Genomic DNA, 19,276 nt, shown 5'->3' with positions numbered 1-19,276 from the left:
GTCACTTGTATAGATAAAAAAAACTTTGAGTTTATAGCTTGTAGTCACTACTCTAGGAGAAAACTGAGAATCTTTTGTAAATGTAACATTAATTCTACAGTAAGGAAGGACAAGAAGATAAAACTATAGGACTGGAAAAAGAAAACAGTGTATGATTGATTACTATAGCCCTGATCATATGACTGATCAAGGGCACTAAATTAATTGGTATTTATGTAGAACATATATTAGGTGTGGTTAATCAATAGACTGGGCATCCTAGTAGAATTAGAATTGATTTTCCATATACTATTTTTAAATGATCAGCACTCCTTAAAACCAATATCCCTTGTGAACTATTAATTCATTAAAAATAATAAGTTGATATACTATGTGGACACAGCTAAGAAGGAGGGACTATGTAGCAATCCCCAATGACTCCCATTACTGCTGGGAAAGCCAATTCTAAAATATATAAACTCATAGAAAATACAAGAAATAGTTTAGTGTTTGGTTTTGGAGGTGCTCTTTTAGTTACATTGAATATAGTTATAACTAATACTAATGAATTCAAAGCTAAACAAAAATAAAGCTAAAAAAACTACATTTTGAGAAAGGAATCTTGAGATGTCTACCTAGGTTTCCCAGCTAGTCCCAAAATTCTAAATATAATCCTGCTACCCACTCTCAGGTGTATGCTAAATACTAGCCTAACAAACTTATTCTCTCTCCTAATTCTCTTTGTTATTTATCATGTTTCTTTGGTCAGAGGAAGAATGCAAACGTCTTGCTAAAAGATGTCTGGCTGCGGGTTGAATAAAAGGAGTAAACACAAAGCAGATTTTGCCACAAAATGATTCTGGAAACATGAGGATTATGGTGAAGCCATGCTAAGGTGGCCTACGGTTGAGTGCTCTGTGCTTATTTATTACCTTGTTTGCTTTCTCTGTTTTCTGGCAGCTGTGACTCACACAGGTCATGGAGCGTGTAATTCCCTAACAGAAACACCGCTCCGATATTAATCTTTTCTTTATCTATTAGGGTCATCTGTCCAAATTCTGTGGATGCTGACTGATTTTTGGTCATTGATTGTGACACAAATGGATATTTATCATCAACTTTCAAATGCCCGGCTCTCTGACAAGTCTCATTATTGAGCGTCAAACTAGCAGAATCCCAATCTGAAAAATCTGAAAACAAAGTTTCCATTTATTAGAATGTGAATACTAATGCAAATTTGACTAACTTGAACAAATTCTTTCTTCAGAGAAGCAGTCCCATGTCCTCCTCTCCCCCCAGACACACTACTCCTTCATGGCTTATTGTATCTTACACGTCATTGCCATTCATATAGATACATTAACTATTGCCTCTCATTTTTTCTACGTTTTTTTTTTTTTTTTTTTGCAGTATGCGGCCTCTCACTGTTGTGGCCTCTCCCGTTGCGGACCACACGCTCCGGACGCGCAGGCTCAGCGGCCATGGCTCACGGGCCCAGCCGCTCCGCGGCATGTGGGATCCTCCCGGACAAGGGCACGAGCCCGTGTCCCCTGCATCGGCAGGCGGACTCTCAACCACTGCGCCACCAGGGAAGCCCTGTTCTACTTTTTAATTTTCTAGTATTACTTACTTTGATTCACTCATCAATCTCTATTACATATTCTGTATACCATAAGAGTTTTATTAATAATTATGTTTCTTCAACATATGAATTTTTTCATTAACAAAATATGTCTAACCACTTATTTTATGTTTAAATATGCATGACAGTATTGTGTGTTCCAGAGACATGGGTTTTAAAAAATCTTTTAATGAATGGTACTACTTTAATTACAATGAGATGGACTTTCCTCAATGTTACCAATGTATCTTCAGAAATCATTTTTTAAGCCTTGGATAAATATCATAAATTTACAAAAGAAATGATAGCCTTGAGTGACTAATTGTTTCCAGGTAAAAATAGGATAAGTCTAGGTCCACACTAGATCAAAAGAGCATACAGTGCCATGAGACAGGAAATGAATACATAACAAAAATATTTTTCTTTTTTTTAAAGAAAGTAAAATTGTCAGATTTAAATTTCTTAAGACAAATCAGAGCTGAACCAAGATGGTAGAGTAGAAGGATGTGCTCTCACTCCCTCTTGTGAGAACACAAGAATCACAACTAGGTGCTGGACAATCATCGACAGGAAGACACTGGAACTCACCAAAAAAGATACCCCACATCCAAAGACAAAGGAGAAGCCACAATGAGATGGTAGGAGGGGCGCAATCACAATAAAATCAAATCCCATAATTGGTGGGTGGGTGACTCATAGACTGGAGAACACTTATACCACAGAAGTCCACCCACTAGAGTGAAGGTTCTGAGCCCCATGTCAGGCTTCCCAACCTGGGGGTCCAGCAACGGGAGGAGGAATTCCTAGAGAATCAGACTTTGAAGACTAGTGGAATTTGATTGCAGGACTTCGACAGGACTCGGGGAAACAGAGACTCCACTCTTGGTGGGCACACACAAAGTAGTGTGCGCATCGGGACCCAGAGGAAGGAGCAGTGACCCCAGGAGAGACTGAACCAGACCTACCTGCTAGTTTTGGAGGGTCTCCTGCAGAGGCGGGGGTGGCTGTGGCTCATCATGGGGACAAGAACATGGGCAGCAGAAGTTCTGGGAAGTACTCCTTGGCCTGAGCCCTCCCAGAGTCTGCCATTAGCCCTACCAAAGAGCCCAGGTAGGCTCCACTGTTGGGTTGCCTCAGGCTAAACAACCAACAGGGAGGGAACCCAGCCCCACCCATCAGCAGTCAAGCAGATTAAAGTTTTACTGAGCTCTGCCCACCAGAGCAAAAGTCAGCTCTACCCACCACCAGTCCCTCCCATCAGGAAACCTGCACAAGCCTCTTAGATAGCCTCATCCACCAGAGGGCAGACAGGAGAAACAAGAAGAACTACAATCCTGCAGCCTGTGGAACAAAAACCACACTCACAGAAAGACAGACAAGATGAAAAGGCAGACGGCTATGTACCAGATGAAGGAACAAGATAACCCCCCAGAAAAACAACTAAATGAAGTGGAGATAGGCAACCTTCCAGAAAAAGAATTCAGAATAATGATAGTGAAGATGACCCAGGACCTCGGAAAAACAATGGAGGCAAAGATTGAAAAGATGCAAGAAATGTTTAACAAAGACCTAGAAGAGTTAAAGAACAAACAAACAGAGATGAACAATACAATAACTGAAATGAAAACTACACTAGAAGGAATCAATAGTAGAATAACTGAGGCAGAAGAACAGATAAGTGACCTAGAAGACAGAATGGTGGAATTCACTGAGCAGAAGAGAATAAAGAAAAGAGAATGAAAAGAAATGAAGACAGCCTAAGAGACCTCTGGGACAACATTAAATGCAACAACATTCGCATTATAGGGATCCCAAAAGGAGAAGAGAGAGTGAAAGGACCCGAGAAAATATTTGAAAAGATTATAGTCGAAAACTTCCCTAACATGGGAAAGGAAATAGCCACTCAAGTCCAGGAAGTGCAGCGAGTCCCATACAGGATAAACCCAAAGAGAAACATGCCAAGACATACAGTAATCAAATTTGCAAAAATTAAAGACAAAGAAAAATTTCTGAAAGCAGCAAAGGAAAAACGACAAATTAGATACAAGGGAACTCCCATAAGGTTAACAGCTGATTTCTCAGCAGAAACTCTACAAGCCAGAAGGAAGTGGCATGATACACTTAAAGTGATGAAAGGGAAGAACCTACAAACAGGATTACTCTACCCCGAAAGGATCTCATTCAGATTCGATGGAGAAATCAAAAGCTTTACAGACAAGCAAAAGCTAAAAGAATTCAGCACCACCAAACAGGCTCTACAACAAATGCTAAAGGAACTTCTCTAAGTGGGAAACACAAGACAAGAAAAGGACCTACAGAAACAAACCCAAAAGAATTAAGAAAATGGTCATAGGAACATACATATTGATAATTACCTTAAACATGAAAGGATTAAATGCTCCAACCAAAAGACACAGACTTGCTGAATGGATACAAACACAAGACCCATATATATGCTGTCTACAAGAGACCCACTTCAGACCTAGGGACACATGCAGACTGAAAGTGAGGGGATGGAAAAAGATATTCCATGCAAATGGAAAGCAAAAGAAAGCTGGAGTAGCAATACTCATATCAGATAAAATAGACTTTAAAATAAAGAATGTTAAGAGACAAGGAAGGACACTATATAATGATCAAGGGATCAATCCAAGAAGAAAATATAACAATTATAAATATATATGCACCTAACATAGGACCACCTCAATATATAAGGTAACTGCTAACAGCTGTAAAAGAGGAAATCAACAATAACATAATAAGAGTGGGGGACTTTAACACCTCACTTACACCAATGGACGGATCATCCAAAATGAAAATAAGTAAGGAAAGAGAAGCTTTAAATGACACAATAGACCAGACAGATTTAATTGATATTTATAGGACATTCCATCCAAAAACAGCAGATTACACTTTCTTCTCAAGTGCACATGGAACATTCTCCAGGATAGATCACATCTCGGGTCACAAATCAAGCCTCAGTAAATTTAAGAAAATTGAAATCATATCAAGCATCTTTTCTGACCACAATGCTATGAGATTAGAAATGAATTACAGGGGAAAAACGTAAAAAACACAAACACATGGAGGCTAAACACTACGTTACTAAATAACCAAGAGATCACTGAAGAAATCAAAGAGGAAATCAAAAAATACCTAGAGACAAATGACAATGGAAACACAGCAATCCAAAACCTATGGGATGCAGCAAAAGCAGTCTTAAGAGGCAAGTTTATAGCTATGGAAGCCTACCTCAAGAAACAAGAAAAATCTCAAATAAATAATCTAACCTTACACCTAAAGGAACTAGAGAAAGAAGAACAAACAAAACCCAAAGTTAGCAGAAGGAAAGAAAACATAAAGATCAGAGCAGAAATAAATGAAATAGAAACAAAGAAAACAATAGCAAAGATCAATAAAACTAAAAGCTGGTTCTTTGAGAAGATAAACAAAATTGATAAACCATTAGCCAGACTCATCAAGAAAAAGAGGAAGAGGACTCAAATCAATAAAATTAGAAATGAAAAAGGAGAAGTTACAACAGACACCGCAGAAATACAAAGCATCCTAAGAGATTACTACAAGCAACTCTATGCCAATAAAATGGACAACCTGAAAGAAATGGACAAATTCTTAGAAAGGTATAAGCTTCCAAGACTGAACCAGGAAGAAATAGAAAATATGAACAGACAAATCACAAGTAATTAAATTGAAACTGTGATTAAAAATCTTCCAGCAAACAAAAGTCAAGGACCAGATGCCTTCACTGGTGAATTCTAACAAACATTTAGAGAAGAGCTAACACCCATTCTTCTCAAACTCTTCCAGAAAATTGCGGAGGAAGGAACACTCCCAAACTCATTCTATGAGGCCACCATCACCCTGATACCAAAACCAGACAAGATACTACAAAGAAAGAAAATTACAGACCAATATCACTGATGAATATAGATGCAAAAATCCTCAAAAAAATACTAGCAAACAGAATCCAACAATGCATTAAAAGGATCATACACCATGATCAAGTGAGATTTATCCCAGGGATGCAAGGATTCTTCAATATACACCAATCAAACAATGTGATACACCATATTAACAAACTGAAGAATAAAAACCATATGATCATCTCAGTAGATGCAGAAAAAGCTTTTGACAAAATTCAACACCCATTTATGATAAAAACTCTCCAGAAAGTGGGCACAGAGGGAACCTACCTCAAAATAATAAAGGCCATATATGACAAACCCACAACAAACATCATTCTCAATGGTGAAAAACTGAAAGCATTTCCTCTAATATCAGGAACAAGACAAGGATGTCCACTCTCACCGCTATTATTCAACATAGTTTTGGAAGTCCTAGCCTTGGCAATCAGAAATAAAAGGAATAAAAGGAATAAAAGAAATAAAAGGAATATAAATTGGAAAAGAAGAAGTAAGACTGTCACTGTTTGCAGATGACATGATACTATACATAGAGAATCTTAAAGATGCCACCAGAAAACTACTAGAGCTAATCAAAGAATCTGGTAAAGTTGCAGGATACAAAATTAATGCACAGAAATCTCTTGCATTCCTATACACTAATGATGAAAAATCTGAAAGAGAAAGTAAGGAAACAGTCCCATTTACCACTGCAACAAAAAGAATAAAATACCTAGGAATAAACCTACCTAGGGAGACAAAAGACCTGTATGCAGAAAACTATAAGACACTGATGAAAGAAATTAAAGATGATACAAACAGATGGAGAGGTATAGCATGTTCTTGGATTGGAAGAATCAATATTGTGAAAATGACTATACTACCCAAAGCAATCTACAGATTCAATGCAATCCCTATCAAATTACCAATGGCATTTTTTACAGAACTACAACAAAAAATCTTAAAATTGGTATGGAGACACAAAAGACCCCGAATAGCCAAACAGTTTTGAGGGAAAAAAACGGAGCTGGAGGAATCAGACTCTCTGACTTCAGGGTATACTACAAAGCTACAGTAATCAAGACAATATGGTACTAGCACAAAAACAGAAACACAGATCAATGGAACAAGATAGGAAGCCCAGAGGTAAACCCACGCACCTATGGTCAACTAATCTATGACAAAAGAGGCAAGGATATATAATGGAGAAAAGACAATCTCTTCAATAAGTGGTGCTGGGAAAACTGGACAGCTACATGTGAAAGAATGAAATTAGAACACTCCCTAACACCATAAACAAAAATAAACTCAAAATGGATTAGAGACCTAAATGTAAGACCGGACACTATAAAACTCTTAGAGGAAAACATAGGAAGAACACTCTTTGACATTAATCACAGCAAGATCTACTTGATCCATCTCCTAGAGTAATGGAAACAAAAATAAACAAATGGGACCTAATGAAACTTAAAAGCTTTTGCACAGCAAAGGAAACCATAAACAAGATGAAAAGACAACCCTCAGAATGGGAGAAAATATTTGCAAACAAATCCACGGACAAAGGATTAATCTCCAAAATATATAAACAGCTCATACAGCTCAATATTAAAAAAACAAACAACCCAATCCAAAAATGGGCAGAAGACCTAAATTGACATTTCTCCAAATAAGACATACAGATGGCCAAGAAGCACATGAAAAGCTGCTCAACATCACTAATTATTAGAGAAATGCAAATCAAAACTACAATGAGGTATCACCTCACTCACACCAGTTAGAATGGGCTTTATCCGAAAATCTACAAACAACAAATGCTGAAGAGGGTGTGGAGAAAAGAGAACCCTCTTGCACTGTTGGTGGGGATGTAAACTGATACAGCCACTATGGAGAACAGTATGGAGGTTCCTTAAAAAACTAAAAATAGAATTACCATATGATCCAGCAATCCCACTACTGGGCATATACCCAGAGAAAACCACAATTCAAAAAGACACATGCACCCCAATGTTCACTGCAGCCCTATTTACAATAGCCAGGTCATGGAAGCAACCTAAATGCCCATCGACAGACGAATGGATAAAGAAGATGTGGTACATGTATACAATGGAATATTACTCAGCCATAAAAAGGAACAAAATTGGATCATTTTTTGAGACGTGGATGGATCCAGAGACTGTCATACAGAGTGAAGTAAGTCAGAAAGAGAAAAACAAATATCGTATATTAACGCATATATGTGGAACCTAGAAAAATGGTACAGATGAACCAGTTTGCAGGGCAGAAATTGAGACACAGATGTAGAGAACAAACGTATGGATACCAAGGGGGGAGAACCACGGGGGGTTGGCGATGGTGGTGGGATGAATTGGGTGATTGGGATTGACATGTATACACTGATGTGTATAAAATTGATGACTAATAAGAACCTGCTGTATAAAAAAAAAAAGAAAGAAAAAAAACCTAAAAAAAAAAGACAAATCAAAGAAAAAAGCAAGAAATGTAAAAGTGAAAGTTTAAATCCTGTTTCATCACAAGGGTCCCTTTATCATTTCACATCCATAAGCTCTGTGAATGGTTTAAAACAGTGGTTCTCAAGTGTCACCCGAGCATCCCTGGAGTCCCAAGACCTAACCATTCAAGCGGTCCAAGAGGTCAAAACTATTTTCACAATAACAGTAAACGTTATTTCCATTCTCATTCTGTTTTAGGTGTACAGTGGAGTTTTCCAGAGTCAAGATATGTGATAACATCATAGTTCTAATGGCTAATAGAATGTATGATTGTGTGTGCTTGTATTTTTAATTTTTCAGTTTTATTTTCCAATACAGTAAACATCAGTAGATACAACCTACTTAAACAAAAGTTCATTGGAATTCTCAATAATTTTTAAAAGTATAAAAGGATCCTATATCTGCCTCATAAAAAAATAACAAATAAATAAATAAAAGGATCTTAAAGCCAAAAACTTTCAGAATTACTGTTTTAAAAGATTGTGTCTAGCAAATCGTCATTAAGGTATGATTACTTTCCCCCACTTTTAATAATCAAAGACCACCACACACACACACACACACACACACACACACACACAGAGACAGACACACAGAGTCTGCTAATCAAAACATCTGGTTGGCTTAAGTTCATCCGTGTAACACCACTAAAATGAAATAATTAAAGTTGAAATACAATTGACATGTTAGCAAGTGAAGCTTTACTCTAGGTAAAGGTCAGAATTCAAATAAGCATTTGATAAAACTGGAAAAATCTTAGAATCTAATAATCTACCTCTGAGAATCCCTAAGAAGTACAGAGATTCCAAACTGAGAACTTTAGGGTATTGAAACATACATAGGAACATGTGAGTTAAAGCTTACATTTTAAAAATATCTTTTTCTTATGCTTGTAAATATCCTTTTTTCAAAACATGGATACCAACAATAACATGTGCCTTATTTACGTCAAATCCTTCAATCAAATTTGCAAAAACAAAAGAAAAAAGAATTAGGAATATGAAGACTGTGAGCATTTCAAATATTTTAGCGTACCTCCCTCCAGAGGGAAATTTGCACTGCAGAATTTACCTGATCTGGATGTTTGCAAATCCTTCATTCCTACTGTTTTATTAGGAACAGAATCTTTCACTCCAACTGCAGGCTGAATGGGTTTTGAAAGAAGTTGATTAATAAATAATGTACATTTGATACAATCTGTAGTTAATAATTCAAGATAAAAATATAAGTTTTTACCTTCAAGTGAGGATATTCTTCAGGAGAATCTAAAAGGCAAAAGGGACATAGAATCAACTACACGTAACTATGAAAGCCACCTATATATTCATGCAGTTAGTACTGAGCAGAATCCTCATGCTTGGCCTTGGCAGTGAATACTTTAGGTTTTGGTGTTTTGCTTCTTGGGGGAAGTGAGGACGGCAACAAGACAGACATATGAATCCACTATAGATACTGAAGAAAAAATAGGAGTACAGGTTTAATAAAACATGCAGTTAAGATTTCAAAAGTAAGATTATGTTCCAAAAGCCTTTATAAAATAGAAAAATGCACATGTACCAATGTGAACATGCTGATGGATGAGGAGAAAAGTGATCTTTAATCAGAGGAACAAATCATAACCCCGAGAAGGTAAATGTGAAAGCTGATGGTAAAATGCAACAGCATATCTTGAATGCAATACGGCAGCATCATTTACACCATTATACTACAAGTGTTTATCATGTTCTTCAATTTGTCCTGTAATTTAGGAAGTGCACAGTTGGGATGACAGTTCAGTTGAATGTATAATACATTTCTCATCAGAGAAAGTGTTATGAACTGATCAGCTTGGATATACACTTGTAGAATAATAGTTCATAAAAATATTCATTTTTTTTCCATACCCATGTGGGCTACTGGTATGCCTACATTTCTTGGATCCTCTAGTTTAGTCATCTTAAAGTTTCTCGATCCACTCATGCAAGAAGGTATATAAGGCACATCTAAGAAATAATGTATTATAAGTTTTCAATATCGAAGTACGATTATCAAAAAGGAAAAAGTAAATTTTACTGCCACAGAATTATTAGATATTAAAAATCTTTAATATTTCAAAATCAGTGTAGTATTTACTAAAAATAACAATTTTAGCACTTAGGGAATGAACCCTATTAATTTCTTTTGTTTCCAAAATTAGTTTGGTTCAGTATATCATGCTAATGTTTAAAAGGATTTTTGTGAAACAATTATCATCAAAAAATTAGCTATCTTACGGACTCCCCTGGCGGTCCAGTGGTTAAGACCCCATGCTTCTACTGCAGGGGACACGGGTTCAATCCCTGGTCGGGGAAATTAGGATCCCACATGCCAGCCGAGCAGCCAAAAAAACAAACAAAAAAAACCTATCTTGAAAAAAAAAAAAAACAGCCAATGCTTCCATATTCAAATTAATCTCATTTGAATAACACATACCAACACAACATATACCTTTGATGCCTGATAGTTACAAGGAGGAGCTGGGGTTTACCTCAATTCTAGCACCCACTCCTGCTTCCAGTATTCTCTGGGGCAGCAATGACGTAACCTTGTTTCAGGGTAAATACACTGAAGTCATCTAACAAGAGTTCTCTCAAGTTTCCTCATCACCTCCACAATCACCTCCCTAACATCCTTCTTTCCTCCCTCTTTCCTTTCACTATATTCTTTCCTCTTCAAAGGTAGTCTCTGGATCTGTGGTCTTAATTCTTCCCCTTTTACATTCTTTTTATGGATCATCCCCACCACTTCTTTTTTCCTCTTTGCTTAGCAGTGGTACCTTACATCTATAAGTTCTACTTCAACGCTTTGCTACCCTCTGGCTATAAACACGCTCAGAAAGAAAAAGAAAATAATGCTTTTCCTTGATCCTGTTCTGTCTTGAACTATCCAGTGGCTCCTCTTCCAGATTTCTCTAAATGCAAGCCTACACCCTTGCTACTCTGAGAGCTTCTCAGAAATGCACAACCCCAGACCTGCTGCTCAGCATGTGCACTTTTCACAAGGTCCCCAGGGGACTAATTAAAATTTGAGAAACTCTGATCTGTGAGTCTGCTTCTACATTCCCACAGTAAGAGTGGGAAAGCTTTACTGTTCGTCTCTGACAAGTTTTGGTGCTGGAAGCTCACTTCAAATTTGTCTCACGTTTCAAATACTCTTCTCTTCCTTTTTCTAAAGACCTATTTTACTTTGCCACCGTCCTCCACAGACCCTTGCTTCCTTTTCCTTCATTTACTCTCTGTAACCTCTGCCTCTCTCATTCTTTACTCCTTCTTTCCTCTTCCTCATTTCCCAACTTTCCTTAGGTTGTAGAGTACCTTGAAACGGAATTAATAATTTAGCTCCTTAAAGGGGACTCTCAATTTAATCTGTGGCTGACATCAGATAAGATACACAGCTTCCCTCCTTTTCTCATCTTTTTCCTCACTATGCATTTGACAGGTGATTTTCTTTCTTTTTTTTTTTTACATCAACAGTGTTATATTTTGTAATAGTTTTCAGAATACAAGCTGCATAGCTTTTTAGAATAAAAAATGATATAACTTCAGGTACATGCTTTAGGACACTTGGTTAAACAAAAAGCAAACTGTGTCTTTGAGGACCACCTCAAAAGGGTGGCACACTTCACAGTGTAACTTGATAACAGACATGGAGATAGATGATTATATCATGGCATGTTGTCTACAAAAGGACATCTGGACAGTCAGAACTTAAATAGAACACAGCACACAGTTAAGTATTCAAGCACTGCTTTTTGGCCAAATAAAAACTGCCTAAAAACTGTTGATGGATTTTTGACTGGAAAAAAAGATGTAGCTGCTTAGTTCTTCTGATACAGCACTTCTTTTCCAGAATGAGACAGGCTCAGTTCAACTTGAAATCAGTGTGAGGAATGATTCTTCCTCTTAACCGACAGGTGATTTTCCTTGGCTATTAGAATATATCAGAATTCCCATTTTAAATCAACATGCTGTCAAATGACTTTTTCATCAAAATACAGTTCTTACCTTCTACTTGTCCATTTAATATACTTTTTCCTCTTTGACCTGCAGCTCCAGATAAATGATCAACATACTTCTGTGGAAGACTCTCAGAGATACTCTGTTAAAATTGATATTACTAATGAGTTGCATAAAGATTTCCTAATCCCCTTCTAATACCTGAAAATACCCTACTTTTTAAAAATTTCCTACTTTACAAGCAATTATATTTAAAAATAAGAGAAGCATGGATTGAAAACTCAAACATTTAAATAGAAAACTTCACATACACTCTCTAGATCAAGTATATCTTTTATCCTCATTTGGCTACTGACTCTGTAAACTGAGCATGGAAAGCCAGAGGAATTATTTTCACAGACAGAATACTGACTTACAGGCACATTTCAGCAAGGAATTAACTTCAAAATACCTAACTCTACTTTGCATTCCCTGTCAAAAGAAGAGAGTATTTTTAAAAAATATGTATTTAAATAAATTCTTTAATAAGTACACTTGCTATAAATTTAAAATATTTCTAAAGACAGAAATTTTTTAGTATTAAAATAATATACTTGGCATGAAAAGAAACCATGAAGTATGTCACGTTGAGCATAAACAGAACACTATAGAAGCTGCTTCATTTAGGTAAACAAGGGCTTACAAGAATCTGTTATTTGATAAAATTTTTATTGATAGGAAAACTAGTTGAATAAAATAGCGAAGTAGTAAGAAAAACTTTTATGTTTAAATAATAGCAAAAAATTTAAATATAGTTATGCAACTCTTCAAAAAAGTACAGCAAGCTTTAATAAGGGAATAAGAACATTTATTTATTAATCATCTAAATGTGTCAAGCTTTTACTATGCACATTTTACTTTCTACATACAACAACAATGATAAAAATGATTGTAAGGACAGTTACCCCACTTCCTGTTTCCTGGTCATTCCAAGATGCGAGAGTGTAATGACGAACAGATGGGATCTGCTGTTCTCTCTGTTCAGAATGTCCCTCCCCTGGACCCTCACATAACAGGCTCCTTCCCATCCTCCCCTTGGTAGCTTTTCTCACATGCAGATCTTTTCTGACTACCTAAATTCCACTCCCACTCCCATCCCCATCCTAACTACAAACTCTCTCAATGTTGTCTAACTTAACATTCTCCATTTTCTTTTTTTTTTTTTTTGCGGTACGCGGGCCTCTCACTGTTGTGGCCTCTGCGGTTGTGGAGCACAGGTTCCGGACGCGCAGGCTCAGCGGCCATGGCTCACGGGCCCAGCCGCTCCGCGGCATGATGGGATCTTCCCAGACCGAGGCGCGAACCCGTGTCCCCTGCATAAGCAGGCGGACTCTCAACCACTGCGCCACCAGGGAAGCCCTCTCCATTTTCTTTACATGAAGGACTTAACAGTGACTTATAAAGGATTCCTGTTTGGTTTTATGTTCCCACCACTACAGCCTAACCCCTCAATTGGTACAGTCAGTGTCTAACTGCCCAGCACATAGTTGGTATTCAATGACAGGAATTTATTTAAGATCAAAACATTTAAAATGTCGAGAGCACCTCAAGTACCAAAGCACTTGATACCTATAGGAGATCTCCGATAACAGTCTATAGAAACTTAACATACCCCAAACTAGAAATCCACATGCCCGTTCTAATTTTCCTATTCTTAACACTACTGTCATTTTATTGTCCTTCGGGTTTTAAAAAAGTGCCCCAGCATTTAGTGAGTCACTAATTGCGACTGTGATCATTTTTGTCTTACATTTCTATAGCACCCTTTACAGTTTACAGTGTGTGTTCACAGCTGTTACCACATCTGTTCCCTACACATACCTGAGAAGTGGGTACCAGTACCATTTTTACAAAGGAGGTCACTGACGCTCAACCAGGGTAGACAAGTTTTTCCGAGATCCCACAGCTAGTGACAGAACCAGGATGCTACCATGTCTTTTGACTTTAAACAGTGCTGTATCACTGCAGCAGCTGCCTATATCTAACGGATCAGGCCCTTCTTATTTCTTTCCATAGCTGTCACTTTACAACAGGTCATCATTACTTTATATTTACGTTACTTCAAGTACGGCTGCCATAAAGGTACTCAACGCACACTAGTTTAACTATCCAAAATGGTGTGTACTTATTAAAACATTGCTAAACCAAACTGTTGTTATTATAACGCCACATACTTATTATTCCCCACTCTTTTGCTTCTCTTGAAATGTTCCTTGGAGATCTATTTGACAATCCAAATGTAATAATACTTTTAATTCTCAGGCACTATCTTTTTCAGGTCTAAGTGGTAAAAAACTACATTTCAACCTGTTTCTCTCTGAACCTCACTAGGAGTTTTACACATCCATATGTACCAAAGAAACATACATTTGCTTGGGAGACTGGGACTGACATACACCCTACTATATATAAAATAGATCAATAATAAAGACCTACTATATAGCACAGGGAACTCTACTGAATACTCTGTAATGGCCTATATGGGGAAGGAATCGAAAAAGAGTGGATATATGTGTATGTATAACTGATTTACTTTGCTGTATGACTGAAACTAACACAACATTGTAAATCAACTATACTCCAACAAAAATTTAAAAAAAAAAGAAAAGAAAAAAGAAACATACATTTGGCCATAGGCTGACCTGGAATAATGCTTCAGTTTTTAGATAAATTTAACTTCAGAACCCAAACTGATTCCTTATGACTTCTAAGCCTTGGTTTTTGCTCTATACTACACTGGTTTCATTAGGTGAATCCTGCAAATTAACAAAAGTGCACTCTGTGGTAGTTATTATATTTAGCACACAATTATTTAATTAATTACAGGTTAAAAATATAAGGAAAAAATTTTGATGGGCAAATGCAAAGGTGAGAAAGTAAAGTCAAAGCATCCTCCCTTTTATGTTTTAACATCACTCAGTGCTTATATTTTAAAATAAAAAAAAATAATAATAATAGAAGACAGTACCTCAGAATCCCAAGGTGATTCTATACCTTCCTCTTCTCCTAATCCTAATGCTGACATCATATCTGTAAAATGCAGCCACAGATCCATTAATGAGAACATTTACTACTATGAATTTTAAATACCTGTATAAGTCTATCTCCATCCACAAATATTTAAATCAAATAAAGTAGCAGAAAAGAATTTCAGAGGGTTGAGGCATTTTCAGGAAGAAAAAGTTGGTAGTAATTGGGATACTTCTGAAGAAATAGAGCAAAAGAAACATACTTAAAAAGAAATGGATCGTATATTTCGATCTACAGACTTTAGATGTTTTTATACTAGGCTTTAAGCATAGAAAAAAATTCATAAAAATTCACTAACTTACCACTCCTATTATTTTTGTGTGCTCCATCAAAAGAAGTCAAATTGTTATGATCTATTTGCTCTTGTGGAGTACTTTCAACATCAGTATCATTTTCTTTTTCTCCAATTTCTGGATTAGTTGCTCCTTCCTATAAAAACAAAACAAAATAAAACAAACACCTAATTCCAGAAAACATCATATTCATTCATTTGGTCATTCAATCAATCAGTAAGACAACAAACATTTACTGGATCTATCAAATCATAGGCACTATCCTGGGAGAAAAGCTGGAAATATAAATAGAAGACTGATTCTGCTTTGTATTCTAGGAGAAGTAGAGCTACATGAAAACAAATAAGAAGAGAAAAGTATCATTCAAAAGCTCTACAATTGATGTGAACAGAGTACAGGAAGGGCACAAAGGAAAGAGGAGTCAGCTGTATCTGGGTAGCTCAGGAAATGCTGCAAAGACAGGTCTGTGTCTTAAAAGACAGACACAGTGTAGAGCGGGGATGTGAAGGGGATTCTAGAAAGGGCAGCCTGAGCAAAAGGACGAGGCGTGAAACAACATAACAAGTCACGTGGAAAACTAGAACACAGTTACCAGGAATGGTAATGAGAGACAAAACTGGAGGATCAGAGCCAAACCAAAAAAAGCAAGTGTCCTCCTAGAACATGAACTTTCTCCTTCACGTGATGGGGATCCACTACATAAGTAGAGGCGTTACATCTTCACAAATATATTTTAGAAAGGTCACTCTGGCAGCAACATAAAGATGAACATCAGGGGAGCAAAACTAGAAAAGAGCATTTCAAAATTATAAGTGAGAAAGTAATAGGAAATGAAAAATGGTAAGCAGGTAGAAAATACTGAACTTGATGAGCAACAGGATGTGGTGATTTCAGGGAGGGATGGAGTCCAGGATTTTTCCTGCTTCGGTATTTCAGTGATGTTATCTACTAGGATGGGGAAGACAGATGACAGAGTAGCTTACAAAGAGTCAGGAAAGAGGAAAGCATCAGGGACAATGTCTTCAGCTTGGGGCATAAGAAATTTGAGGCACCCAGGGGACTTAGAAGAAAGATTTGGATAAATGCATTTGGATTAGTAATAGATAAACTTGTTCAGGAAAAGCATATGATGTTAAGATAAATATCTGTAAAATATACTAACCTGGTATAATTAAATGATGCAAACCTATGCAGAGTTCTGAACTTTTGAAAATATAAACAAGACTGGGGAAGAAAACTATGAGCTTCAATTTTTCGATTATATATTGCAACATTTGTTTAAGGATATAAAATATACTCTTTCATGAATATGTGCAAATATTCATTTCTGGGATATAATAGCAATAAGCATTTTTAAGTTTAATGAAAAGATTTAATTGTAAAACACCAACTCAAGAGACTACAAGAAGATTCCTTTTCAAAAATTAATCTTAAAAGACAAGTTTTAAATTGTAGAAGAGGGCTTCCCTGGTGGCACAGTGGTTGAGAGTCTGCCTGCCGATGCAGGGGACGCGGGTTCGTGCCCCGTTCCGGGAAGATCCCACATGCCGCGGAGCGGCTGGGCCCGTGAGCCATGGCCGCTGAGCCTGCGCGTCCGGAGCCTGTGCTCCGCAACGGGAGAGGCCACAACAGTGAGAGGCCCGTGTACCACAAAAAAAAAAAAAAAAAAAAAAAAATTGTAGAAGAGAATGTTTATGTGATTATGGAATTATAAGGCATTTTTAAGTACTACTATGATGTACAGAAGAAACATAAAACCCTATTTTAAAATTCACATGATTTTCTTATTCACCTGTGAACAGCACGCTAATAACTCTTCCTATCTACGCCTTATAGAATGGCAGTTAAAGATTGGGGAAATGATTTAGTACTAAAAAAATTAGTAAAACTATGATTATCCAAGTTGGAGATTTAAAAGTTCTCAGATACATCTATGATTAACAAACAGGACCCAATATTCACACGAGGGAAGAACAAAGGGACTAAAAAATCAAGTAACCAGGATTCCTGAGTTTTAGATATGAAAGAATTTACATGTTAGTTTAACTTGTATAACAAAATATTTACATGCTAGTTTAACTATAAATACTGAAGTTAATAAAGTTTCTCAAGAATAACATGAAATGTACCTATTGCTGGAGATATTTTAAAAAGTAAAAAATTGTCTTCCAGAGATAATTTTGTACACTCTGCTGGTAAGTTTTCCTTCCTTATTATTTTATAATAATAAGTAGTTTATATTAGAAAAAAATCATAAATTGTGATTTCATTCATTTGATGCGTGTATATGTGCCCATTATGTACAGATATTACTAGGAAAAGATAAATCAGAATCTCTCCAGAAAAAATGATTTCTATATTTTTTTCTTTAAGACTGTGGCAGTTTAAAATTTTCTCATTTAATGACTTGAAATTAAGAACCTCATTTACATAATTAGAAATTATAATCTTAGTGAAAAACTAGATAAAATACTTATTTATTTCCTCTCTGTCTATTCTCAAAAAGATCTAAAATGCCTACCAAGATGATACCAAACAGTAAGATAAATTAGTTAAGTAAGTTAAGTATATACCAAACAGTAAGTAAGAAACCACAAGAAGGAGAAGGGCCAAAAATTCTTAATTCAAAATAAATCTGATAAGGTCTAAAACAGAGCTCATCTTGCATTATCTATGAACAAGGGTTTTGCTAGATTAAATATAAGACATAACCTTATTAATTTAAAAGTGAGAATTTTTTAAAAAGGAAAAAACTTCAGATTAAAACTAACTTCCACATGGAACTATATTCAATACCTTGTAATAAACTATAATGGAAAAGAATTGAAAAAAAAATAATACAGATACATACATATGTATAACCAAGTCATTTTGCTGTACACCTGAAACTAACACAATATTGTAAATCAATTATACTTCAATTAAAAAAGAACAATCAAAAAAGGTTAGGATCAAATTCTCTTTCAGTTCTTCATAAAAATCAACTATATGTCATTCAAAAGAGTACGAGCATTTTTTCCCATGACCTGACTTTCTCTTGTTAATGTGAATTTGAAATAATTTCTATCATATTTTATAGAGTTCCTGCTCTCACTTAACCCCACTATTTCTGTTGTGTTTGTATAATAATCTCTCTCATCTTGACCCTCATTCAATCTTTAAATTCATCTTGTCCTTCTTAAATGAATTCTTCCCCTTCATCCCCCTCCCCATCTGCATATTCATCTAGCTGTTCTTTCTAGTTGCTTTCTAATTCTTTCCTTTCATAATGGCGTACTTCAGAATGGTTTACTGCCACCAACGTTCATAAATCTCAATCCTGCACATCTGTTGCTCTTGTTGTTACACTGTTTTCTATCGTGATCTTGAGGAATTCCATTTCTGTAAGGGATTCTTTTCATCACTGTAAGAATCAGGGGTCTGGTATGTGAAAAAGCACAGAAAAAAAAAAGTTAAAAACAAAACAGAACAACTTACCTTTGTAAGACCAAGGCCTGCTAAAGACTTGAGAGGTTTTGGGAGAGGTTCAGGTGATGGGAAAGCAGGATGAGAGACACCCTGGAGTCTGATTGATGGTTTGGGAAAGGTTTCGACCACATCTTCATTTTCACTATCAGAACTATTGTCCTCAAAGAAGGTTCTCTTCTCTGGCCTCACGATGCCACATTTTGCTTCTACTATAGTGAAAACAAAGTGGAGTACATGAGAACATCTGTAATTTCAAATCAGTGAATAACACAAGAAGGACAGTCTTCAAATAACTTACTGTTTTTCTTGGATTGCCGAGAAGCACTCATTAGCTTTGTTAAGCTTGGTTTCAGGACATTCTAGAGAAGAAAACAAGAGCTTTAAGAATAAGAAGTATTGGGAATTCCCTGGCGATCAAGTGGTTAAAACTCCATGCTTC

At 36.4% G+C, this 19,276-nt stretch overlaps 1 protein-coding gene across 6 annotated transcripts in view; it reads right to left on the bottom strand.

Moving 5' to 3' along the window:
• The window catches only part of ANKRD26 (ankyrin repeat domain containing 26), a 93,220-nt gene that overhangs the window by 48,691 nt on the left and 25,253 nt on the right, over positions 1–19,276 (bottom strand). For 4 of the 6 annotated variants that reach the window (XM_060293256.1, XM_030836979.2, XM_030836980.2 and 1 more), the window contains exons 8-16: positions 19,136–19,196; positions 18,847–19,046; positions 15,379–15,505; positions 15,015–15,076; positions 12,056–12,149; positions 9,917–10,015; positions 9,270–9,298; positions 9,105–9,177; positions 912–1,169 (exon numbers count right to left, since the gene is read on the bottom strand). In XM_060293256.1, coding sequence (XP_060149239.1) covers positions 912–1,169; positions 9,105–9,177; positions 9,270–9,298; positions 9,917–10,015; positions 12,056–12,149; positions 15,015–15,076; positions 15,379–15,505; positions 18,847–19,046; positions 19,136–19,196 — 1,003 coding nt within the window. The remainder of the gene's footprint in view (positions 1–911; positions 1,170–9,104; positions 9,178–9,269; positions 9,299–9,916; positions 10,016–12,055; positions 12,150–15,014; positions 15,077–15,378; positions 15,506–18,846; positions 19,047–19,135; positions 19,197–19,276) is intronic. The other 2 variants (XM_060293257.1, XM_030836981.2) reach the window with 2 other exon arrangements.

Source organism: Globicephala melas, chromosome 2 (genome assembly GCF_963455315.2).
Source record: "Globicephala melas chromosome 2, mGloMel1.2, whole genome shotgun sequence".
Lineage (NCBI taxonomy): Eukaryota > Metazoa > Chordata > Mammalia > Artiodactyla > Delphinidae > Globicephala > Globicephala melas.
The sequence above is the reverse complement of the archived record's forward strand: the minus strand, read 5'-3'. Positions and strand labels throughout refer to the sequence as shown.